This window comes from Ochotona princeps, chromosome 15, assembly GCF_030435755.1.
Source record: "Ochotona princeps isolate mOchPri1 chromosome 15, mOchPri1.hap1, whole genome shotgun sequence".
Lineage (NCBI taxonomy): Eukaryota > Metazoa > Chordata > Mammalia > Lagomorpha > Ochotonidae > Ochotona > Ochotona princeps.
In genome coordinates this window covers 26,142,046-26,167,790 of record NC_080846.1, presented here as the reverse complement: position 1 = coordinate 26,167,790, position 25,745 = coordinate 26,142,046, and the positions used below count along the sequence as shown (strand labels likewise).

Here is a 25,745-nt window from a genome sequence, read left to right as displayed (position 1 = left end):
ACTCTTAATCTCCCCATTTTGCGTATGAGCTATAGACATCAAGTGGTTTGGTCAAGAGTGGATATAGTCAGGAAACAGAAGTTGTCTTCAGGCTGGTTGAGCCACACCTTTAACCTCTCGGCCTCCCTGCCACACCCTCTGACTGAGTGGCCTTCTGCCACTTGCTCTCAGCACCCCCTATGTTCATGTATTTCCATGCATGCTGTCAGTTGATGATTTTCTCAAGGAACAGCATTTTTACTTTTTATGGTTTTTTTTTTTTAAGGAGACTGGCAGACATAACTTCTTTTGGATAGTCTTGAGAACTTTTTCCTGAAAAGAAATCCAAATAAATTTGGCACAATTTCTTTAGATCTAGGAGTTGAAAACAGTGTGTCTCCCAGAGTACTGAAATGTGCCTTTTCTCTGTCCTTTAGAGCCAGATAAGATACAAAACCTGCATTGCCGCCCTCAGAACTCTACGGCCATTGCCTGTTCTTGGATCCCTCCTGATTCTGATTTTGACGGGTATAGCATTGAATGTCGGAAAATGGACACCCAAGAAATTGAATTTTCCAGGAAACTGGAGAAAGAAAAATCCCTGCTCAACATTATGATGCTAGTGCCCCATAAGAGGTACCTGATATCCATCAAAGTGCAGTCAGCTGGCATGACCAGCGAGGTGGTGGAAGACAGCACCATCACAATGATAGATCGTAAGTGTTCCCAAGGGTGTTCCCATGGCACCTCCTGTCACATGGGGCAATGGATCTGAGCATCTTACCCTGTTAAGTCCACCGCCACTGCTCACTGACAAGCGGTTCATTCTGTTGTCATTTGAAAATGACCTAAAAGTCTCCAAGAAATAGAAACATCTCTATGAGCTAAAGATTCTGACAACAAACCAGCTAAATAATATTAAAGCACTTGAGTGAATTAGTATTTAAATGTATCATTTTGCCTGATACAGCTTAAGCTATAATGGAGCTTTTAAGCAGTTTGATGTTACAGCCTCTGAAAATCCCTTCAGAGCTGCCTCTTCACTGGGTTTATTGTGCCGATGGCAAATCACTCACTCTGCCTACTTCTCATCAGGAAAGCAGGAGAGTTTTGATCACCTTTAAGCACACACTCGCATTCACCATCACATACCCATGTGTGTGGAGCCCTTCATTTCATTGGCTTATTGTGCATCATGTGAAAGCAGAGTTGAGAGACCCCTCTTACTTTCTTCCCCACCTCTCTTTCCAGGCCCTCCACCTCCGCCTCCACACATCCGTGTGAATGAAAAGGATGTGCTAATTAGCAAATCTTCCATCAATTTTACTGTCAACTGCAGCTGGTTCAGTGACACCAATGGAGCTGTGAAATATTTCACAGTGGTGGTGAGAGAGGCTGACGGTAAGTTCCCACGAATTAACTAAATCTACTGTACGATGCAGAATTGTCTTCCCAAAGGTCAGATGAAGGGCTTTTTCTAGAACAAGTTTTTTAAGAGTAGAAAAGAGTAAAAAGCTTATTCATGTATTTTATGTCATTGCATTCCATCTCTTTTGGATGAGAGAGATGTAACAAGAAACTGCTGAAAGACTTGATGGCAATAAAGCCGATTACTGTGTGGACTCAGCAGATGGGAGAGTAATAACAGCTACAGAAGTCATCACTTAATGAGCCCTTACTATGTGCCAGGCACTATTGGAAATCTATTGCATATGACTTGGTTCAAGTATCTTCACCACTCATTCGCCATGATTCCTTGTTTTGCTGTTAAATAGCAGTATGCCTCAAATCTTTTTCCCTCCTCATGTATCAAATATCTCGGACAGCTGTACACCCCAAAGCCACTGATCAGTTGGTAAAAATATCCAAAAGCTGAAAGAAGAGAAAGATGATCATGAGAAACATTCCTTCTTTGCCAAGTTCCCTGGTCTCTTGAATCACTCAGTTTCTACCTAATTCTTACTGACCAGCCAAACACTAGTTGTTATTATCACAGCATTCTACACAAACACAAAGTATGCTCTTTGGAGCTTATTATTTGTCAGACTACCTGCAGGAGGGGTGTGTTGCAGACACACATGCCCATCCATGTATGTATTTACCATTGAGTTCTGGTATTTGAAATATCCAAAAGAGGTGTTCACAGCATTCATATATTTTATACACAAAATCTCTTTATCCATATTGATTTCATTTGCCTTTATTTTTTATTCTACTTTTCTTATATTTTCCAAATTTACCTAAGTAGCAAACATGAGTTTCTTAAGCATTCCTGATCGTTTAAATCCATTTATAAGAAAAACATTAAACCTGACAAACACTGGAACCATTTTTCGGTGAAATGGTATTTTAATCTCACTGGGTATATAGCCATCTTTCCATCTTATACTTTCACATTGTATTTGATTGTTCTGAAGCTGGTGCTGCATAATTAATTAAATAATTTCAAAGTCAGTGGCACGTCCCAGGTTTCCTCACACCTCATAATTGAGGATAAATTGATGAGCTATGGAAAGACTTTAATTAGGTGGCAATGAAGAATTTTTTTTAACTAAAAAGAACTCATGCTGCAGAAAGCAGCTTAGTGTTCAGCCATTGCGTTGGCACTATCAGTGTTCACAGAGGTGGGTTTTGTAACCTGGTAACCTAAGATAACACTTCTTTCCGTGTAAATATCATTTATAACATACATATTCAGCCTAATGGCAACATTTTTTTTGACTATTGCCAACAAAATATTTCCAAGATCACCCATCATGAGAAAATTGTATAAAACAAGAATCCAGGATACAGTAATGAACCCCCATAATAACACTCAGTGACATTCCCTGTGACATCTGATCTCTATAGTATTTGTCTTCCTCATTATGCTTTTCTTCAGCCAACATTAAACTGGTTTGCAGTACCGAAACACACAGCAGACTGGGTGGACCAGGGAAGAGGTCTTTAAAGTGCTCTGAGGGAGGGGCCAAACTGGGATTATGCTATACTCAAGACAACAGAGAGCCACTCTCAGAGTGGTTACCACACCATCATGGCACGTGGGATGTGCCTTCTGGCACGACAGTGCTGGCCTGGGACATGATTTCTCTTTTCCACTATTTTCTAGGTTGTAGGTGTTTCCTTATTAGCTCCACTACAATGGTTATTGGCAGATTGAGTTGGCTCTCACTGTGGAGAGACGTCCAACTTTCTGTAGTTGTGGGACACATATGATGCAATAAGCTGTTCTATTTTACTTTCTAGAAACATGATGCTATACATGCACACGTATTTATATTTATTACTATAATAATGTATTTTATTTTAGAAAAAAAGTGAATTAAAAGCAGCTTCATCAGGTTGTCACAGTAACCTTTGAGATCACCTCTGTGGATGACCTGAGAATGGGGCAGCTGCTTCAGAAATCTAATTGAAATCAGTAAAATCACAAGAAAGGGTGTCCTTAACTGTGGATTTTCTTCTTTAGGCAGTGATGAGCTGAAGCCAGAACAACAGCATCCTCTCCCTTCCTACTTGGATTATAGGCACAATGCCTCCATTCGAGTGTATCAGACAAATTATTTTGCCAGCAAATGTGCTGAAAGTCCCGACAGCAATTCCAAGAGTTTTAACATTAAGCTTGGAGCAGAGATGGAGAATCTGGGTGGAAAGTGTGATCCCAATCAACACAGATTCTGCGACGGACCACTGAAGCCGCACACCGCCTACAGGTTAGATGCATTACCATCATTTTGCTAGAAGGGACATGCTAAATTACTAGCTGTGTACAGGCTTTTGTAGATTAATCACCTGTGTTACAAGGGTACTCTACGCTGTACCAGGTAATGTATAAAGTCATCTTCCTTCTGCATGTAGTGTGAGAAGAGGGCCTTTAACGTTGTGTAAAAGCTCCAATTCATTATGTGAACAGAAAGGAAGACTCTTAAAAGATTGTCTTTCTCCTACAGTTTCTTTATTATGAGTCAAGTAACTTATTACAGCATTAACCACTGTGAAAATGTCCAAATAGAAAGATTGTTTAGGGAACTCCAGTTCACCTGAGGTACTGTCTTCTGCTTTGTGAGACTACTGGAATTACACTTAATCGTTCACATTTTCAAGTCTATGGCAGGTAAAAATGAAAATGTTCTGTGGTGCAGACAGAACTGCTTAAAGGGAAATGATCCCTGTACGAATGCAGGCGCCATGTTTTCCCTCTGAGACGACAAATGAAAGGACCAGTTGTTTGACTTTTGTGGCCAATAAGCACTACCGGCTAGGCCAGTTTTTTTCTTTCCTTCACAGTTTTCACAAATGTATTGTTACTGCAGATTTCATGGATTTCATACATACAGATGCAAGAGCATAATGATACTTCCTGCCCTTCTTCCCTCCTGCCATGTTTCTAGCCTCAGTCCTCCTCCTTTCCTTATTTTTTTCTTCTAATTTTTATGATGACATGCTTTGTTTATTTTTTAATCACAAGATTAACCCTCCACCAAAATGAGGAATTCAACAAGGAATGAGTAGGAAAAGGGCTGTGAACAATGATCGAATCTCAAAATGTCAAATTCACTTATATGCATTGCATTTTTGGTGCTGAGCTGTGGTTAATACACAGAACGCTTCTTGAAGGACATGTTATTTTAATTGGGCATCAGAGGGTAGGGAAGAGTTTGGAAATATGGAGGCAGGGGCAGAAGGAGATTCAGTGTGGAGGAAATAGTGGAAGTCAAAGTATGGAGGCAAGAAATAACACAGATTGCTTAGACAAGAGCAACTACTTGAGTTTCATACAGGAGGTGCATAAAGAGGGGTAGCAGGGAGGCAGAGATCAAAATGACAGGATAGGATAAGACTACCTGTGAGTGCTGAGCCAAGGAGTGTGTCCGTGAACATTCCCAGTGTGGTAAGAGTAGATTTCCTGTGACCCACTAATTTTAGGTCAAGCTTATACTAAACCATGATGTTTATGTCTATAATTTCTGTGCTTGCCAAGAGGAACATGCTAATGTTGTTTCATTCAGTTGTTTTATTTAACAGATGAGGAAATCGAGGCATAAAGAACTGTAGGGATCATTCAAATGATCGGAAACAGAGCAGGAGCTAAACCTCTGATCCTCCCTTGATCATCTCTCCAAGAGGGATCATTGTTTTGAACACAAAACTAAGAGGAAATGAGAGAAAGAGATGAGCACTGGGAGTCAGGAAATAGAAAGGTTTTGTCTCACCAACTTCCTCTGTGATCCTGGAGAAGATACAGAATCTCCTTAGGCTTCAGGTTCTAAGGCTCTAATATAATCAGTTTTCTTATTATTTTGAAAATATACATCTCTGTAAAAGTCCATCCACACTTCATAAGTTACCGTACAAATATAAGAAGCAGTAGTAAGCAGAGAGACTTCTTTCATTCCCAATATACTGTAGCTTATCAATACAAATCCCTTCCCTGTGCTCCATTTCACCTGAAAGACTGCTTGTTACACCTGCTGGACATTTCACAGGGAATTTCCAACAACAGTCAGTTATTCCTGGTGCTATTTCTAACTTGGAAAGGATCTGTTAAAGGTGGAAATTGAAGATATAGTTGATCAGTCTGGTCTTGAATTCATTTTACAAGATTGCACTTGATCCTGGATATGAACTAGAAAGAGGAGAAAAAGGGTCAGAACCATTTGCCTCGTCCTCATGTTGCTTCAGCAACATCACAGGACATGGCCAGAGGTATCTTCAGGTTAATCAAGTACAGACTGCTGTAAAGATAAAAGAATCTTTCATTTACTGTCTCCTAATTTAACACTAGGAAAGTGCCTCTATATAAACTAATACTTTATCAGTAAAACTACAGTAAGAAAATCAGGAAGTGAGAAACAGCTCACCAAGTCACCCATCCCTATCTTTAAATTACTGCTCCTACAGTTTCCTTGAGAGTTTCCTTGACTTTAGGAGAATATGACCTCTAGGATGGTAAAAACTGTGTCTCGTAACTTACACTGACTCTAGGTCCTAGAACAGAGCCTGGAACTCGGCAGAGGCTCAGCAAAGAGCTGATGAGCAAATCAATGAGTGAATGCAGGAACTCAGGTCTACAGGATTGCATAATTCATTCCCACCCCACAGGCACAATGATCTTCATGCTGTTTCTCTATGAACACATTTTTTTCAAGAAGCTTTACCGTGCTTAGCCACAAATTTGCACTTAAATAAATTGGTTTCGTTTTCAGAATCAGCATTCGAGCTTTTACCCAGCTGTTTGATGAGGACCTTAAGGAGTTTACGAAGCCGCTCTATTCAGACACATTTTTTTCTTTGCCTATCACCACTGAGTCAGGTAAGACCAGCCTTGTCATCCACCCATACGTCATGCTGGCCACCAGGTCACCTGCAAGAACTGCTGAAAAAACTGATGACAAGGCTGCAGGGGGAAGGGCACTGATTTTCATTTGGAATTTAATCTCCATGTAATCATGGATTGGTGTGGATTAGAAGGACTGCACTCCTATGGAAAAACAGACTGAACGGGGATTAATACAAACGAGAAAACACAAGATTTTTTTTCCATTAAAAATGAAGTGTTGTTTAAACAGAGTGAAAAAAAACATTAAAAACCAAGAGCCTGCACAGGGCAAAATGTCAGTGAATGCAAAAGACTTTTAATTATGTATGGAAATACATTTATGCATAACACTGAATAGAAGAAAAACCAGAAGAAAAAAAATACCAAAGCATTAATGATGAGAATTTCAAAATAGTGGAATGATATGTGCTTTTTCTTTCCTCCTCATATTATATGTTGCTTTAGAAATTCTTATTATGTTTGCCCATTTTATGTGTTTTCCTTAAAAATGTTCACTTAAGAAACTTTCCCTAAATTTTTGAAAGAAAATTTTCTAGTGTGTTAGCAGGAGAATCTGAGCAGTAAAAGAAGATAAGTAATAATTGCTAGTCACCATCTTGGGGATTTAACATAGAATAATTTATCCAATTTGCACCTCAACCTTTAAAGTAGATGCTACTATTACTCCCTTTGAAAGCTGAGCACCTGAGACACCAAAAGGTTAAGTAACTTGCCCAGGTGGGTTCAGATGAAACTGTGGTGCTTTTTGCCAAAGTGTGGAACCTCTGAACTGCACTGTCTATAATATTCCCATCATATTCAGAATAACATCATTTTCATCATCTTATTGCTTGACATAGTTGTCTATTTCAGCCTTGCCGTGTGGTCAGTGCCCTGCAATGTGTGGTTTCTTGGCCTGGGAAAAGTTCTTCTCTATAAACAAAACATACTTCCACACTACCTAACAAAGATGACTCAGCCTCACAAAGCTTCCTATTTATGCCAAATACAAAGATAATCCTCCCCCATTTCAAACAAAGAGCAATCAGAACACAGTTAAGAGGATTAAGATGTGTTTTCAAGTAGCTTTGTAAACATTAATCTTTGCCTAATTGAAATACTATCATACAACAAAAATTGTATGTGGTCCAGTAGAGGAATACAGTAAACATACAATTTTTTTAAAAGAATATTAACTACATTAAAAGAAAAATGATTGTGCTGGTTTAAGGAGGATTGTAAAGCAACATGCAGTCAACTAATCTAAAATCTGAAATACAACGCTAAAAGTGGGCCACATAGTATACCTGAATTCATGTGATAAGTCAGCGACAGTTTTAGCACGTAGGAATAAGTCATTGTGACCTGGGACCAGAACATGGCCCTCTAGATATAACACCGAAAGACCACATGTTTATGACTTAGCTTATATGAGTTGTCCAGAGTGGATAGATCTGTAGATACAGGGAACAGCTTAGTGGTAGCCAGGAGTTGGAGCAAGGGTGGGGAGTAGAACAGGAAAAAGTAAAGAGTTTCTCTTTGGGAGGTGATAAAATTGTTTTGAAATTGATTGTGTGGATATTTGTAAAGCTCGTGACCATATTAAAAACCACACTCATTTGCATGCCTGGGTTTGTTATTTCCATCTGGATTCTTATAGAGCCTCTGTTTGGAGTTATTGAAGGTGTGAGTGCTGGTCTGTTTTTAATCGGCATGCTGGTGGCTCTTGTTGCCTTTTTCATCTGCAGACAGAAAGTGAGGTGAGTACAAAGATCTCTTTGGTAATAGGGCCTACCATTCTTCGGATGCAACTGAAAAAAAGTCTTTTTGCCAAAAAAAAGTAAGAAAAGAAATTAATTTTGTCAATAACAGTAAAGTCAGGGCTGGGCATTTGGCACAGCAGTGAAGTCACTTGTTTGGTATGCCTGCATCCCTTATTGGCATGCTGGGTTCAAGTCCCAGGTCCTCCACTGTCCATCCACTTTCCCGTTCATGTGCCTCTCTGGATGGTAGCAGTGATGACTCAGGTGTTTAGGTCCCTGCTACCCACATTGCAGGCCTAGATGGAGTCCCAGGGTCCTAACTTCAGCCTAGTCCACCCCTGTCATTGTGAACATTTGGGGAGTACACTTTTGGATAGAAGGTCTTCTCCAAATTCTCTCCTCTTTCTCTGTCTCTCTCCCTGCCTCCCTTTCTTTCTTTGCCTTTCAAATAAAGTGATGATAAATATATTTTTAAAGTGTTTCCATCAAACCTTAAAACGGTCTCACTTTTCTTCAGCTTCTTTCTATAACTGTGATTAATTTGTCCTTTACCAAATGATCCAAGCAATGGAGGGACTATACCTTCCTCTGAATGTGAAATAACTCCTTCTGTATAGGAGAAAACAGTTTTGTAGTTCATAGCCTCATGAAGACAGATTTGCAGCACGTGTACCCATGGGCTTTTCCAGAGAATCCTGAAAAGGGTGTTTGGTGTCACCATGTTGGGACTCAATCTGTTACCCTGTTTTAAGAAGGGACCAGAGAGAGCTCAGCAGCATGTGGCCCCATTTATACACCCTCTTCTCTAAGTGAATGTTTTAAATTTGGCATTTTGTCTTCTCTCTTGCAGTCATGTCTGGCATCTGAGGTTTTCGGTTTTGTCAGGGAAAATTTTATTGAGAGTGTGGGAAGTGATTGTGACCCATAGCCAAAAACCAGAAGACACATCTTTAGGTATTTCACAGATCCATTTGTAAGTGGCAAAAAGCGACTTCTTACGCTTTGCCTCCTCTTGCCTCACCCCACACAAAAGATGATGATTGAGTGCAAGTCAACATGCATACTGAAAAATCTGTATTTGCACAACCATGCACAGCCTTGCCATACAGGGGAGAATTTGTCCAAAGGAAGTCTGACTCAAGTGAAAACCTTCTCATTGCAGCCATGGTCGAGAAAGACCCTCCGCCCGCCTGAGCATTCGGAGGGATAGGCCCTTGTCTGTCCACTTGAACCTGGGCCAGAAAGGGTAAGAGCATGTTTTCCTTCTGTGGTTTGCTGACAGTGTTACAGGAGACTTGCTAACCTGGTCTTTCTTCTTCTTTTGGCTTCCTCACAGAAACCGGAAAACATCCTGGTAAGACAGAGATCTCATTAATTACTTTATGATCTGCTTTGGCATTTTCCCCTTTCCTCAGTAACTTTCTTTTCTTTCTGTTTCATGTTTCATTACAGCCCAATAAGAGTAAATCAGTTTGAAGGACATTTTATGAAGCTGCAGGCCGATTCCAACTACCTTCTGTCCAAGGAATATGAGGTATAACTGAGACACAGTGAAGCCCTTGCATTCCCGACTTTAGTGAGATTTCCTTCTTTGGAACCATAGGTTCATTAAGTGTAAGAGGACGGTCACTAGGGTCTCCGTGAAACTATTCTTCATACCTGAGACCACTCCTTATGCAGAATACCATCTCATCGCAGGGATAATTAGAGCTCCAGAATGCCACATAAAACAAAGTGCTGCCTAGCACAGTTAAGAACGAATTGACAAATTTCCATTGCAAACCCAGTATCTTCAAAGATTCAATCTAGCCATTTGTTTAACTGGGAGATAGTGTGCTTTGGTAAGAGGTCCCAGCCTTTGGCTTTGATTTCCAGCTTTGCCATTGACATGTTCTGCAGTAATTTAGTGGTCCTGACTGAACCTCCCCTGTGCCTTAACATACTGTGATGGTGGTGCTCAGAGCTAATGTATGTCCAACACTATGCATTCCAGCAGTAACAGCTAATATTTGGATTTTTATTTATATGTTTCACGAAGACTATGTGGCTTGACTGATAACCATTCCTTACTCTCCACTTGCCAATTTACTTTTTGCCTAATAGGACTTAAAAGACGTGGGTCGAAACCAGTCCTGTGACATTGCACTCTTGCCGGAGAATAGAGGGAAAAATCGATACAACAATATTCTGCCTTGTAAGTTATTGTGTTGGAATTTGTAATACTGCCTTCCTCTAGCCATTTCTGTTCTTTTCCAGAAATAAAATGGGGCTAGAGAAATAGACTAAGACTGCACGTGGTTTTTAGAAGCCTCCTGTATTGCTTCCCACACAATTCAGCTGTTTTCCCTTGGAGGCTAAGAGCAATAAGGACCCCCAACAGCAAGGGCTCTGGCACCAAGCTGACCCAAGCTTTGGTCAGAATGTCTCTGGTTAACTATTCCTAAAGAAATTATCTTTACCCCATTAAGTGAATAGTAAGAAGTAGTTTTGTGGATTTATACATTTCAGCAGTGAAATGGAGCTATCCACTGCATCAGCATGTATCATAATGTTTCAAAATAATAATAAATAAAAGTACAGGACACTGGCACTGTTTCATAGCAGATTAAGCTGCCATTCAGGATGTCAGCATCCCATATGGGAATACTGGTTCTAGTCCTGATTGCTCTGCTGCCAATCCAGCTTCCTGCTGCTGTGCTGGGAAGGTAGTAAGTAGCAATAGGTCCTTGCCACCCAGGTGGTAAACAGTATGGGACTCCTGTCTCCTGATTATGTCTGTCCCAGACCTGATTATTTCAGGCATTTGGGGAGTGAATCAGCAGATAAAATCTGTCTCAAACAGAAAAATGAAAGCATAAATGAGGCTTCCCATTGTCTCCTGCGTGACTGTGTATGGCTCACCTATGCACCGTGTGGCAAGTTAGTCATTCTGTATGAGCCTCATCAGTAAAAAAGAAAACCAAGGCAAGGTATCATCTAATAACACACATTCCAAGATCCAGTAAAAATCCCTTCATCAACTTCCTTCCAGATGATGCCTCTCGAGTGAAGCTGTCCAATGTGGATGATGATCCTTGCTCAGACTACATCAATGCCAGCTACATCCCTGTAAGTTAACCATGAGGCCCCTGGTGCCTGGGAAGAAGCTTTGATGGGCAGCCACCATGGGGATGCCTTTCTGTCTGCCTTCACTTTTCTCAGATCTGGAATGTTGGTGGGCTTTGCAGAAGACCATACCTGATTGTCGTAAGACACAGAATATCCTGTTCAATCACTGCTAAGCCTTATTTTTCACCATGGCTGTAGTCACATAAAAATTAAAGTGAGTAAGGACACATTTTTAGGGTTGTTTTCTCTCAGTAGTCCTTCGCCAAGACAAAAGCTCCCTGAAGAAAATGGTCTTCCACTGCCCAGGCTACCTCTTTAGGGAAGCTGATCCCATTCCATCTGGGTTTTTGGAAACCCACAGGCGCAACTCAAAGGTTGTATTCAACCTTTAGGCTCTGACTCTGCCTCGCATCTTGCCAGTTTCCTGCAGCACACTACAGGCCAGGTCAATTCAGGTTTAAATCCCACCTCTGCACCATGCTGACTCTGTAACCCTGCGCAATTTGTGTCTAGTTCCTCCTCTGAAAATTAAAGATAATCAGATTTACTTTAAACCACTAATTCCTTAAATATTTATTGAGTGCCTCTCAGTCAAACATTGAGCTGTTTAGAGTAATAGGATCAGATAGGATTCTGACCCTAAAGGAACTTTTAGAACAGTTGAGGCATCAGGAAATGACAGGACAATGCCATGAGAAACCTACACTTCCGTCAGCATCATTTGAAGATCTTATTATAGTTACCATTCTAGGGAGTGGGCATTGTGGCGCAGCAGATTAAGCCACTGCTTAGGATACCGGCACCCCAAATCAGAGTGCCTTGCCACTCTGCTTCCAATCCAGCTTCCTGCTAATGCCTCTGGAAAGACAGCAGACGCTTCAGGGCTTGGGTCCCTTCTACTCATACGGAAGGCACGGATGAAATTCTGGGTCCCTGGCTTCAGCTTGGCACTGGTTAACTGCAGGCATTTGGAGAGTGAACCAGTAGATGGAAGAGCTCTACCCCCTTTACCCACACCGGCCTTTCACATAAACATTTCCATTCTAATTCATAAGGAGCTAAGGCTGGGTCTGGCATCCTGCATTGCTGACAAGTTGCCTGATGACCTCAGTGTGCTAGTCTGAAGACCACACTAGGTTGTTACATAATATCTAGGTGTAGGCTGTCACCCAACAGAGAGACAGATGAAGGAGGACTCAGGCAGCAGGTCATTGCAAAGCAAAGGATTAGAGAGAGCAGAGGCAGTGTTAGAATGGGCAAAAGCCAGATGACATAACACAGACATCATGAAAAACAGGGAAAGAAAGGGCCTCAACTAAGATTTACAAGTAACATTTTTGCTGCTGCAGTATACAATGAGGGGGTCAACGTACCTTATCCCATATACCTGTGGATAGGATTAAATGAGAGCTGTGGAAATCCTGACCCACTGCACATTGCATGGTCAGTGTTCTCAGCAAACAGTGGCTTCTCTGCCACAGAGCTTCCCTCACATGACCTCTCTTACTAAATTATCCTAATGTTAATTACCCCCAAATGACTGCAACTCCTGTTAGAGCAACTAGGGAAAAGCCTGATGGAAATCATTCTCATACCGACTGCATGCACATGCGTGCACACACACACACAAGCACAGCAACACTGCCGGGAAAGTGATGTGTAGATCTCTGCAGTGTCCTCTTCTGCCTTTTACAAAAGATCCGGCCTGGTAAGAGGGAGCGTGCCTTCGACAACAGTCTGATGTCTGGCCTTTCTTCTTCCTGCTCCTGAGCCTTGGAACTTGAGTGAGCTCCTTTTTCTCAGGCCAGGGCCCAGCCAAGCCCCCCACATCGCCTGATCTGTGGAGCCGACTCTTTGTTTACAGCTCTGAAGAGGCCCATTGTTTCTGACCTTCGCACTGTAAATTCCCCACAGGGCAACAATTTTAGAAGAGAATACATTGCTACTCAGGGACCGCTTCCTGGCACCAAAGATGACTTCTGGAAAATGGCGTGGGAGCAGAATGTTCACAACATTGTCATGGTGACGCAGTGTGTGGAGAAGGGCCGGGTGAGTCAACAGCCTTCCCAACATCCCCGTGGGATTCTACCCCACCATCCAATGTAAAACCCCACAGAACCAAGTCGGGATCACCTAGACTACGATGAGGGAATGAAGCTGCTCATTGAAAGGAGACGCTAGCAGTAAATCTAGGAGCTGTCCCACTCTGATTGTGGGTTGAAGGTGTTTCCACTTGAGGACTGGGTTACTGAAAGTGATCATTACACAGAAAGATTACCTGGCTCCATTATACAAGTGGGCCATGCAGAGAGCCTGCCGGAGTCCGTGGGTTCATCCCTGCTCTCAGGAAAGAGATGAGCTTTGGGCAGCATCCACAAAACACAAAATCAAAGAGCCCTCCATACTAATGAACCAAACCTCATGTAATGCACTCAGAATCCTTTGCTCTATACAGTTATCCAAGGATTAAAATAGATTACACATAAGAGCTCAGTGTCTGTGCTCAGTAAACGTTCATACTCTTGTTTGTCCTGCTTCTGCACATGCAAAGGGCGAGCTTAGCTAAATGCCCTGGCATCACCCAGATCTCCTGGCACATGGCCCAGGCTGGACGAATGATAGAGAAATAGGAACGAAACAGGGCTAGGAAGGCAAGTGAGATCTTTCTTCAGAACAACAAATTGTAGCCACAGTATGTGTGCATATGGATCTGGAAAGCTAAAGAAGTCAATTTAAAAATCCTCAAATCTCCAGCCATGAACCAGTGTGCCTGCAAGGCGAATGAATCCCAGATGCCCAGAGTGGCTCCTTAGGAGCTGTCTCACCTTCACTTGGCACAGCAGCCCAGCTGCAGCAGAGAGCCTGAGCAGGTTCCCAGTCAGTGGCAAAGTTGCTCTAGCGGCTGACCCTGCCTTTGTGACTCCAGCAGGCTTGACAAGGAGGGACAGTCCGGCTTAGTGAAGGACTCATGTTTCCAGGCTCACTGTTTTTCTCTCTGTCCTCTCCTAGGTGAAGTGTGACCATTACTGGCCAGCGGACCAGGATTCCCTCTACTACGGGGACCTTATCCTGCAGATGGTCTCAGAGTCTGTGCTACCTGAGTGGACCATCAGGGAGTTTAAGATATGCAGTGTACGTTGCTCTGCTCAGCTTCATTGAACACCCCGACTTGGAAACATGGAGCTTCATGAAATCCATGTGTGCAGGCTGTCCTGCAGTTTCAGCCCCTAGACGCACCTCCATGGCACAGCTGACTATTTGGAAGGCCCATGGTGGTCCTCCTCTTATGCGCCATTCTCTCATCTTACAGGAGGAACAGCTTGACGCACACAGACTCATCCGCCACTTTCACTACACGGTGTGGCCAGACCATGGAGTCCCAGAGACCACCCAGTCCCTGATTCAGTTTGTGAGAACTGTCAGGGACTATATCAACAGGAGCCCGGGTGCCGGACCCACTGTGGTGCACTGCAGGTAACTGGTGACCTGAGAGACAGTAAAATGGCGGTGCAAAGTGGGTTGTGCCCTACAGTTTGACCGAAGGTTTAAGCTGGGGGAGTCAGCTGGGTGAAGCCTTTTTCTCCTACCAACTGGCCTGCCCTGCCACCAGGGTACTCTATCACATTCCTTCCCCTCCTCTCCAACCTCACTCTTCTCTGGCTTTTTTCCTACCTTTTTCAGCTCTCACACTTCTCACCTCATTTCTCTCCCCCCTCTCGCATATTTTCCCACTGTATGAAATGCAAAGCCCAAAGTGATTTCCTATGCCCCCCATCTGACCTTCCATCCAAGTTCCCTACAACCCCCTCCCTCCCTAGCCTGAAAGGTGACTCAAGTTTATTCCAGCTTTTGACATGTTTGCTCTGCATAATGGCTTCACCTTTCTCGTCTTATATGAGCTTCACCCACCTTCAATACCCTTATTCTTGTGGTAGGCATTTGCACAGTAATTTGAGTCACTTCAGTTCAGACGCCCACATCCTGATTTGAATCCCGGTTCCACTCATGATTTCAGTTTCCTGTTAATGCATGTCCTGGGAGGAAGCAGGTGATGGCTACACTGCATTAGTCCCTGATACCCAGGTAGGAGGTAGGAGCCTTAGATATTAGATAGAGTTCCTGTGTCCTAGCTTCAGCCTGGCCTAGCCTGGCTGTTCAGGGCATTGTGGGAGAGAACTAACAAACAGGATCTCTTTCCCTTTCCCAGCTTCCTTCCCTGTCTTCTTGTCAAATAAAATGAAAACAAATAAAAAAAATTTTTTTTGAAGATCCTCATCCTAGACTTCCTTTCAGGACTGGTAGCATTTCTTCACTATGTGTGCTACTTAAACAGAACACCACGGACAGGGTATTTTGCAAACAACTTTAGGGTTTACAGAGGCTGAAAGGTCCAAGAGCAAGGCAGAAGCAGATTCAGTGCCTGTTAAGTGCCCAGTTTCTGCTTCCACAATAGTGCCTTGTTTTTTCATGCTTCAAAGAGAACAAAGATTGTGTGCCCACTTAAGGACCCAGCTAGTTCTGCCTAGCTCCTTTATAAGGCACTAATCCCATCTCTAAGGATGGAGTCCACTGGGCTAATTATCTCTCGGAGACCCTGCTTCTTCATATTATTGTAAAAGGGTTAGTTTTCAACACGAGTTCAGGAAGGGACACAAACCTTCAAACCACAGCCTAGCACTTGCCATCTGCGGCACCCAATTCTGCTTTTAAGTTTCTCTCTTGACTTGTCTTTGCTTCAGACAGTCTTCGCATAAAATCAACCTAACAAGCAATCTCTCTCTGGGGAGCCTGGTGTTTAGCTAATTAATGTTTGCAGCAACACTTTGATAGCCCTAACTGAATGGCACTAATAAATAAAGAGCAGGGAATTGCTACACTAAGAGAAATGTCAAGTGTACTCATTTGCTCCCAATCAGCCCAGCACCCTAGGAGCCCTGCTTTTATATGTCATTGGACCCCTGATGCTTCTCACAGAAATGGGAAGCACTTAAGAGCTTCCTTGCTTTCTTAAGAATGACAGACATTTCCATCCAGGAATACCAGTGAACCTGTCTTCTTTGTCTTACAATTATGTGCATCAAAAATCCCCAGATTGCACAAGCACTTTAAGGGGTACTTTGGCAAAGTTGAAGTATTCATTACAAGTTTCAAGAAAGCTCTTCACATGCACAATGATGTTAACAAAGGAAAAACTAAAATCAATCTCATTGCCTCTCAGTGAAGAATGGAGTAGCAAGCAGTCTTTAACTCTACAAAACACTTAAGTTAAATGAAGTCTACAGGGAACATGCATTTAGTCTAGCAGTTAAGGTGCCTGTATCCCATACGTGGGTTCACTTCCTGGTCCAGGTTCTTGACCCCAGTTTCCTGCTTAAACAGACCCTGGGAGATGGTAGTGATGGCTTAGGTAAGTGGCTTCCTGCCACTCAATGTGGAAAACTTGCATCATGTTTCCAGCCTCTGCCTGTCCCAGTCCTAGCCATTGCAGGCTTCTGAGTAGTAAGCAAGGAAATGAGATCATTCTTTGCTCCTCCTCCACTTTTCTCCACTCCTCTGCCTCACGTAAAAAAATAATGTAAGACGGGAAATTAGATCTACATGTAGCCACATGAATAAATCTAGAAACAGCAATGAGCTGAAAAGTTGGCCAAAGTCTAAATAATAGATATCATTATTCGGTAAATCTTTAACTCATCAACTATATTGTGTATGGACTCGTGTACATAGGAGAAATATAAAAAAATGTGTTGAAGTGAAATGCAACAAATGCTCCACATTACTTATCCTTGAGAGGGTGGGGAGAGAAGGGCCAGGGAGGAAAGTCTGGGTTCTAGGTCATACTTCTTTAAGATAGAGAATACATTGAGACAGAGGAATTTGTATGTATTCCCCCCATAGCTTAGAAGGAGCAAAGAAAGACTATACAGTTTCTGGATGCAAGCTTATGAGGCAAGTTGCATTAAAAGGCACAGTCCTCATTTTCCATTGTTCCCTAGTGCTGGAGTGGGTAGGACTGGAACCTTTATTGCACTGGACCGAATCCTCCAGCAACTGGACTCCAAAGACTCTGTGGACATTTATGGAGCAGTGCACGACCTGAGACTTCACCGGGTTCACATGGTCCAGACCGAGGTAAGTGTGATCCGCCGAAGGACGCAAATCACTCCCTTTAAGCGGAACTAAACAGAAATATTTTCTAGCACTTGTTCTTTTCAATCAAATCACAGTAACTCTGAGGATGATGTAAGTCTTTATCTTTACAAAGTTTGTTACCCAGTTCAAGAAAGAATTCATTTAGGTAGTAGGAACGTGGATTGATTTTTTTTTTATCAGTGCATTTATCCACAGGGGAATGGCTAGGACAGACTGTCTTGGAGATAATTTTAATATAGGCTGATGGATGAGATCAGGAGCATCAATAGGGAAAAAGGAAGAAGATTCCAATCTCTCCTCTCCCTTGGCTCTGCCCCCTCTACCAGCACCCCCATCACTGGAGACAACAGGGAATATTTCATCAATTATGAAAGTAGATGCCTCCCTTTTGCAGCCCTTTGACATTAGCAGGGCACCTTTGAACAAATTAACCCATTCAGTTTTTGTAATAACCAAATAAGAGAGTAATACATCCTATCTCCAAACTAGACAACGGAGGTCCACAGTTGACGCTAAGCCCTCTTTGACCAGGTCAGCATGGAAAGCTCAGCACTGGTGTGCGTCCTCATCCTTATAAATAAATCTATTCAACTTATTGCGCTAGCTTCAAGTTGTAACACCTTATATATCCCTACTAATTTAGGGTCTGCTAAAGTTAAGTGAATTCCCCTCCTTGGATCAGAATCAAATTTGATTATTTTCATCATAATGAAATAAATATTGTAGTAAAATGAAAATTTTCTCTCCTCCAATCCCCCTTTTTAAAACTAAATAAGATCTTGGGCCCGGCGGCGTGGCCTAGCGGCCTAAGTCCTCGCCTTAAACGCCCCGGGATCCCATATGGAGGCCGGTTCTAATCCCGGCAGCTCCACTTCCCATCCAGCTCCCTGCCTGTGGCCTGGGAAAGCAGTTGAGGACGGCTCAAAGCTTTGGGACCCTGCACCCATGTGGGAGACCTGGAAGAGGTTCCAGGTTTCCGGCTTCGGATCGACGCAGCACCGGCCGTTGCGGCTCACTTGGGGAGTGAATCATCAGATGGAAGATCTTCCTCTCTGTCTCTCCTCCTCTCTGTATATCTGACTTTGTAATACAATAAATAAATCTTTAAAAAAAAAACTAAATAAGATCTCAAACAGTACATCTACATTATCTGTCTTATTTTAAGCCCCTGACAATGGTCGGCTTCTTCTACACTTTTTAAATGCTTGAGAGCCTGCCTGGTTTACCTGGAAATGGAATGGAAGTGGATTGGGAAGTGGAGTCACTCTCCTTCCCGGAGCATTTGTTCCAGCAGAGCAGGAAGGGCTCCCCAACTCCTCCTGTGGTTTTTCTAGGCCCCTGGTGATAACTGGCATCAACTTTCTTCTACCTTCATTTGGGATGCGAAGAAATGCAGTGCTTCACAATTTTTGTGAATATATAATATATAAAACAGGACTCCTGAACAAGAGGCATAGATTTGCAAGTGTGGTCCTTCTTTTGGCCTGCCTTACTGCCAATTTGCAGCCAGACAAGAGAGAAAAACTCAGGCAAAGCAGGAACTGGTTAAACCACAGGTGATACAGTCGATTTCATCTCTCCTGTGGGAAGGAAATAATGTACTGTTGTAGGACTACGGATCTTGGGTTCCTCTCGGGAAATTGTCCTGAAAGCTTCCCATGACGCATACTACCTCCCTTTCAGCTTTTTTAGTCTTTGTAAGATTTCCAAAGAATAGATGCACTTTTATGTTATCTATATCATATGAAATGTCCTACTTTGCTGCTCAAATTTTTGTCAGTTTGTCTCTGCCCAAAAAGTGAACATAGTGACAATGGAGGGGAGATATGATAAAAGTCCTTTTTAATACTGTGTTTGCTACATCTCATGGGATCTGATATGTTTGTTTTTGTTTTTAATTTCATTTCTTCAAAAACTTTTTCCCCACTCATTTCTTCAGTGACACATAGTTCATACAGTAGCATTGCTTTCCTCAGGAAGGCTTTTGATTTTCTTTTTAATTTATTCAGTAACATATTGGTTACTCAGTAGCATATTATTTAACTTCATGTTATTGTGAAATTTTTATGACTGTTCCTGTTGTTAGTTTTGGTTTATGGCTTTTCATTTAAGACAAAATACAGTAACTGTGTAATAGAAACTCTCATAGCCAGTGGTAAAGATGCAGTGTAGTGTGCAAGTCTACTTCCAAACCAAAGATGGACTTCCAAAGCAACTGTTAAATACATCTTGACAATAGGACACTGCACTCTAGGCCATTGTCCATACCTACAGTGTAAGGTTACACTTACATAGCAGAATGATTGACATGTGGCTGTTTATGAAGGACTATACTACTGTACTAATATAGGGGAAATCAGTGAGGGGAGGAGATTTGGGGGAAATTCCAGAGCCTATGGAACCATATTGTAAAATAATAATAACAGTAATAAAATATAGTTTAAAAAGTGAACCTAGCGGGTTCCTAGCTTTCTCTTCTCTGTGAAGCTTTATATACAATTCATCTTACGTTTATCGTCTTACACATCTTTGTTCATGCCTGCCATTCTGCTAAACTATGCACTTAGAGATAATGAATGACTATTAAGTATAATCCTCTGGAAATTATCCTGTACTATAAATATTGGAGAAATTGAGTGGAGCTAGATGTGTTGACACCAAGCTAAGACTGTTTCAATAAACAAAACATGCTGTTGTATGATCTTAAGTTCATATGCTAGAGTTGATCTACTTCTCACTAAGAAAAAAGTGAGGACCTCATTAACAATATGATGGTTTTAGTAGTAATCATTTTCAAAGGGATATTCTGTTGGGAAAAGAATTTATATTTAAGGCAAGGCAAATTAATGAATATTAAGTAGTTTCAACACCCAGGGTAGATAATTGTTGAATAGTTTATGAAGAGACCATACCATAGATGTACTAGAATTCATTCATGGCTTAGCTTTAAGATCCCAAAGTAATTTTACTATTCTAGAACTGGAAATATGAGTTAGTTTTTGAGTAATGAGATAGGTAGGTGTTCGTCTGTAGTTTAGCGGATCACTTTTAAAATGATTTTTTAAGAGCCTGTTTTATATTAACATTTGTTCTCAGGATAGTACCTTCCGAAAATTTTCAAGATTGAAGTGATATAAAATACTCATGAGCAGGTCTGTGAATGGAAAAGCCAAGAATAATTAAGATAGACCTCAATCTAATTGACTTGCCTTTTTTAACATGTCATAATTTGTTGATTATCCCAGACCTAAAGCCCATGAATAGATATTTGTAATCATTTCCATTGTCTACAGGACAATGGCCAGTACCATGCAAAAAAAAAAATACATCCTCGTCTACATTTAAAAGTTGATACATTTTTATCTTCTATATCAATTTAAAAAATACACTAAGGCTGAATACACTGATACTTGAGCTTGGAATCCAGAACTATTTTTCAATGCCCACTTAATTGACATTAACAGGAAGCCTTCTGCCATTCAGTAGACAGAAGATGTTGGTAAGACAGCATGGGCTCCTTGTTCTGCAGATGGATAAATAGAGATATCAAGAAGTCTTGACATTTCAGCCAAGCCCAGTCAGAGTTTCGGTGCAGATTCACTCACCATCACATGATGTCCCTTCCCTCTCAGCCTCCTCACTCCTGGCACTCTGAGCAGTTGCTAGCTATGCCCTGGAGAGGAGCCCAACACTAAGGTCTAAGGCCACACCACAGAATTCCAGGTCAGAGCTTCTTCAGAGCTCAAGTGGCAGGAAGGAAGAGGACCAAATGCTCAAGTGTGTGTGTCCAGGTCTGAGACACCGTTGTTGGTGGAGGTCTTTACGGTGGATCTGTGGTTCTAACTCTATGGAGCTAACGCGTTGACCGGTAGATGTTTGTTCTTCAAAAGCAGTTAATACCCGCAGAGCTGACAGGTACATCTGTACTCACTATGCAACTCTAGTTCTCTGCAGTCAGCATCTTTGAGATTCTTCCATGTGCTGGCTTGGATGCGGAGAGAACAGGCATCAGTGGGACACTGACCCTGCATTCAAATAGCTGACAGTCCCACAGGGTTTATCATGCACATCTCTCTCTTTTTTTTTTTCTTGCTAAATTCTCAAAACAAGGAGAACAAGACAACAGAGTATGCAGTTAAATTGTTTTATCATTCAGTAATGTAATGAAATTAAGATTCCATCTTTTAAAAACCTAGTATAGATGAAATGAAGGTGAATACTTGAATCCTTAGTCCTGTTACTTTGCTGTGTAATTACTTAACAACTGAGGCTCAGTTTGTATATCAACTTCATGACCTTTTGGAAATCATTAAGTGAGACACTTTATTTAATGTGCATAGCATGCTATTTGTCATTCATTCACCAATTTAATTTAAAGGAACCAGACACTGTTCTAGGGGACTCACAGAATATCCTGGATACAAATGTATGCATGTTAACAGGCAGAGAAGCCCCACTCTCTGCCTGTTACCTTTGCAGCGGTAATTTAAAAAGCACTCCTGCTTTTACATACCAGAGACCATCAGTGAAGCAATGACCAAAAACTTAGTTAACTACAGAGAACCCATCACTGACTCTTCTGCATGGAGAAAGCAAAGGGCCCTACCCTGACATGTCTCATGTTTATCCACAGTGCCAGTATGTGTATTTACATCAATGTGTAAGAGATGTCCTCAGAGCCAGAAAGCTACGAAGTGAACAGGAAAATCCCTTGTTTCCAATTTACGAAAATGTGAATCCGGAATACCACCGAGGTAAGATCATACTCCACTAACAGTGTAATGCAGTCATCTGGAAGCCATCACGAAGCTCTTCCAACATCATCCTATTCATGTCTTCTTGCACCCAGATAGTGGCAACAGGGAACAGAAGCCACGTGGGGAGGAGGCTCCCTCACTGAAGCAGCTGTTCCATTTGGCATCTCTTTCCCTCAGCCTCGCATCCCCCTGACTGAGGTCTTCCTTAATGTTTCTATTCCAAAAACTGCCTCACTACCAGGGACAAGCTTTGAAATCATAACTGGGAGTTCAAAATGCAAAATCCTCTTGCAAAAAAAAAATACATATCTTGACAGTCAAAATAGCAGAAGCTTTAATATATTCTTATCTTGAGACCCAAAATAAGATTTTTCTCTTACAATCATAAAAACAAGCATGAAGTTAAGCATGACATTTTTCCTAATTAAAAGCTCTAGTGAAAAATTCTAACTTTTAACAATACAAAACTAAGCCCACCACAGTGTGTTCAGTTATTAGACTACAATGCAGACGCTGAAAAAGACAGCTTTGATGGTATTGCAGTATCAGTGCTGCTCTTATAAATAACAAAAGCAGGACATAAAACATAGACATTCATAGAAGAAACAGAAAAGACAACTGTATTCTTGAATAATAGAAGAATATGGTTTTTGTACATCTTATATATTTTCTAAATTTTCTAGAGCTTACATGAGATACTTTTAAATGTTGTTACTTATTTTAAGAAGCAGAGAGAGAGATGATAAACATAGATATAGATAAAGAACTCCTATGCCCTGACCTACTCCCAAATGCTTAAGGAGTTCAGGATTGAGGTGAAGTCAGGAGCTTGACATTCCATCTGGGTCTCCTACATGAGTAGCAGAAAGACAAGTATTTGAGCCATTCCCTGTTGCCTCCTGGTGTTTGCATTAGATGGAAATTGGAATTAGGGAGTTGGAGGTTTATGGCACTTGAACCAGGCACTTCGAGGAGGGCAGAGATGTTCTTACCAGCATTTTAACTGTTAGATCAAACATTTACTGCTCTCAACTGACATTTTTCCAATGAAAATAAAAGTATAAAACGTTCAAAACCCTTGTTGAGCAATAATTAATAGCTATGTGGCTGGTGTGTGAGTTAGGCCACTGCTTGTGATGCCAGCATTCTATATCATTGTGACAGCTGAAGTCCCAGCTACTCTGTTTCCGATCCAGCTTTGCTGATGTGCTTGGGAAGGTACTGAAAGGTAAATTAAGTATTTAGGTCCCTATAAGACCCTGATGGTATTCCAAGCTCCTGGCTTTAACCTGGCCCAGCCCTGACTGTTGTAGCCATTTGGCGGAGGGGATGGGGCGTAAATCAGCAGGGGCGTGTGTGTGTGTATGTGTGTGTGTGTGTGTGTGTGTGTGTGTTGCTCTACCTTATCAGTAAATATGTAAATCTCTAAAATAATTTTTAAAGATTGATTGATAAAAAGGGTCTCCATGCCTCTTCCTATTTTGAAACATCATTAAGACATCATTATCACATAGGCTAGTTGCAGCTGTGAAGGTATAGGACATTGCACATTGAGTTACCCATTTCTGCCTAACAAATTAACACCAGATTGAGTGGGTTCCCTCAGTATTCACCTTCTCACAGTTTGAGTAAGTCATGGATTCTGGAGAGCCTTTCCTAGATGGTGCTGGCCCAGGTCCGCCTCAAGGCTGCTTTCAATGTTCTGGCTGGGCCACTGTTCTCTAAAGGCCTGGTGGAGACTAGAGGACTCCCTTCACTACGATTTCATCATCCAGCTGCTGGCAGGAGCCCTCCATTCCTTCCCTGCGGACCGATCTTGATGTTTAACTCAGATAATTTTTCTCTGACAAACATTATTTCAGAACTGCACTATCTTCATTTCCATGACTTTCAATGGGCAGTGTCTCTGGCTTTCTGTCCTTTGAATCCTATGCAAGGGAATTTCAAGAAGTTCATGGAAAAATGGAATGCTAAGCTTATTTTTGGTGCAAAAAAAATGTTGAATCCATGCATAGTTTGTTCCCAATTTGCATTTTCCATGGAATTTTTGAAGAACTTTCTTGTAGCCACCCACCTAGCCAGCTCATTAAATATTTACTAAACTGTAAGGCACAGAGGACTAAATTTAGAGAATCCTTTGCAAATCAGATCACCGCTTTGTGATATAAACCATTACTTCTTAGTTTATTTGTACAGTAAATGGTGGTTTTTGCACATCAGATTCTTTAAGGAACTCCAGGATGGAGGAAAGTATGGGAGGATCACAGAGATTCCTTTGTCTTGTTTTGATTTATTTGAGAATCTTTTTATATTAATCTGTACAGGAAGCTATATCGGGGGGCATACCGAGTCCTCTAGGACAGAAAAGGATAACCATCAGACTCCCCTAAAAGCTGGAACTAACTAGCATCAACAAGCTGTTTATCTCTGAGTTATTCTGCCTCCCTGGGCCAGTGGCTTTATTTGTGAAACCAGAAACGGCAGCCAACCTACTAGTACCTTCCCAATCTGATCATCTCTGTTTCTGAACAGTATGACCTGGCCCCCAAAGGGACAGTCTCATCCTAAGCCATACTGAGCCTTCCTTACGCCTGCAGGTGTTTCCCACTTGCAAGTTTGATAAACAAAACAAGTCTGATACCCCCTACCTCTGCATCTAATTACTTCATCCTTCCTTTCAGATGCAGTCTATGCAAGGCATTGAGAGTGTGCCGAAGATTTCTTGGATGAAAATTATTCACTGTGTGATTTAAAAACACAAAACAAAAGAACCAGCCTGCTCCATGCCCTACAGAGGTCCCAGTTATTTCTGTTGATACTATGTATAATTTATTAATCTGGAGAATTTTAAAGAATTTATGTAATTTAAAGGTAACTGATGTTATTGTACATAGCTGTATTTTGTAGTTACTTCTGTAAATATGTATTTTTTCATAATGCTTAATGTTAAGCTTTATATAATACTATTTTTGCACACTAAAGTATCCAAGAACTTGTTCTGCATAAACGAATCCAACCTCGTGTCTGGAGGTGGTTGCAGAGACAATCTTTGGAGCGTGTTTGTTACCTGTCTTGATATTCACTGGAGAGCGTCAAGGGCCAGAGTGACTGGTGAACGTCACAGCATCACTGCCCTGTGAGTCTCAAGATCCAAAGGTGATCTGTCTGATACTAGAACATAAATGGGGTCAGAGGGAGGAAAGAAGAATTAGGCAGCACAGAGCAGAGTGGCTCTGCCTTACCCTCATTGCTCTAGCTTTGTTCTACTACCAAAATGGGCAGCTCAAGAGCTGTGGAACTTGGAGTGCAAGCCCAGACTGCAGGGTTGAGGGTGTTGATGGAGAATGATCCAAAGAGCGGTGGTGAATGAAGAATGCCATCTGCACTCCTGGTCAGAAGTCTCACAGACGAAGTCCCCCTGGTGGTGATGAGAGCTTGTCCCACTGATTTCTCAGTGTGGAGTGTGGACATGCACACGAGGACTGCATTGTATGTGTTGGTTTATGCTCATACAAGAGTCTGTCTTGTGTCCCTGGTCTGCATTCCCACAAGGTCCCTTCATGACAGTCACACTCGGTTTCCCTCTCAGAAGATGATAGCAGCAGATTATGCTCCTAATTAAAGGTCGCAAAGGAAATATTTTTATAAAAATGTCTCAACATTATA

General features: G+C 41.7%; 1 protein-coding gene across 2 annotated transcripts in view; it reads left to right on the top strand.

The window, feature by feature from the left end:
* Nucleotides 1–25,479, top strand: part of PTPRB (protein tyrosine phosphatase receptor type B) — a 99,746-nt gene extending 74,267 nt beyond the window's left edge. For both annotated transcript variants that reach the window (XM_058673342.1, XM_058673341.1), the window contains 16 exons: nucleotides 417–695; nucleotides 1,231–1,380; nucleotides 3,449–3,692; nucleotides 6,186–6,292; nucleotides 7,959–8,058; nucleotides 9,224–9,307; nucleotides 9,398–9,415; nucleotides 9,514–9,595; nucleotides 10,165–10,255; nucleotides 11,093–11,169; nucleotides 13,084–13,218; nucleotides 14,179–14,301; nucleotides 14,480–14,643; nucleotides 17,166–17,301; nucleotides 21,956–22,076; nucleotides 24,761–25,479. In XM_058673342.1, the coding sequence (XP_058529325.1) occupies nucleotides 417–695; nucleotides 1,231–1,380; nucleotides 3,449–3,692; nucleotides 6,186–6,292; nucleotides 7,959–8,058; nucleotides 9,224–9,307; nucleotides 9,398–9,415; nucleotides 9,514–9,595; nucleotides 10,165–10,255; nucleotides 11,093–11,169; nucleotides 13,084–13,218; nucleotides 14,179–14,301; nucleotides 14,480–14,643; nucleotides 17,166–17,301; nucleotides 21,956–22,076; nucleotides 24,761–24,783 (1,934 nt within the window). In that variant the 3' untranslated portion in view covers nucleotides 24,784–25,479. The remainder of the gene's footprint in view (nucleotides 1–416; nucleotides 696–1,230; nucleotides 1,381–3,448; nucleotides 3,693–6,185; nucleotides 6,293–7,958; nucleotides 8,059–9,223; nucleotides 9,308–9,397; nucleotides 9,416–9,513; nucleotides 9,596–10,164; nucleotides 10,256–11,092; nucleotides 11,170–13,083; nucleotides 13,219–14,178; nucleotides 14,302–14,479; nucleotides 14,644–17,165; nucleotides 17,302–21,955; nucleotides 22,077–24,760) is intronic.
* The last annotated feature ends 266 nt before the right edge of the window (nucleotides 25,480–25,745 follow it).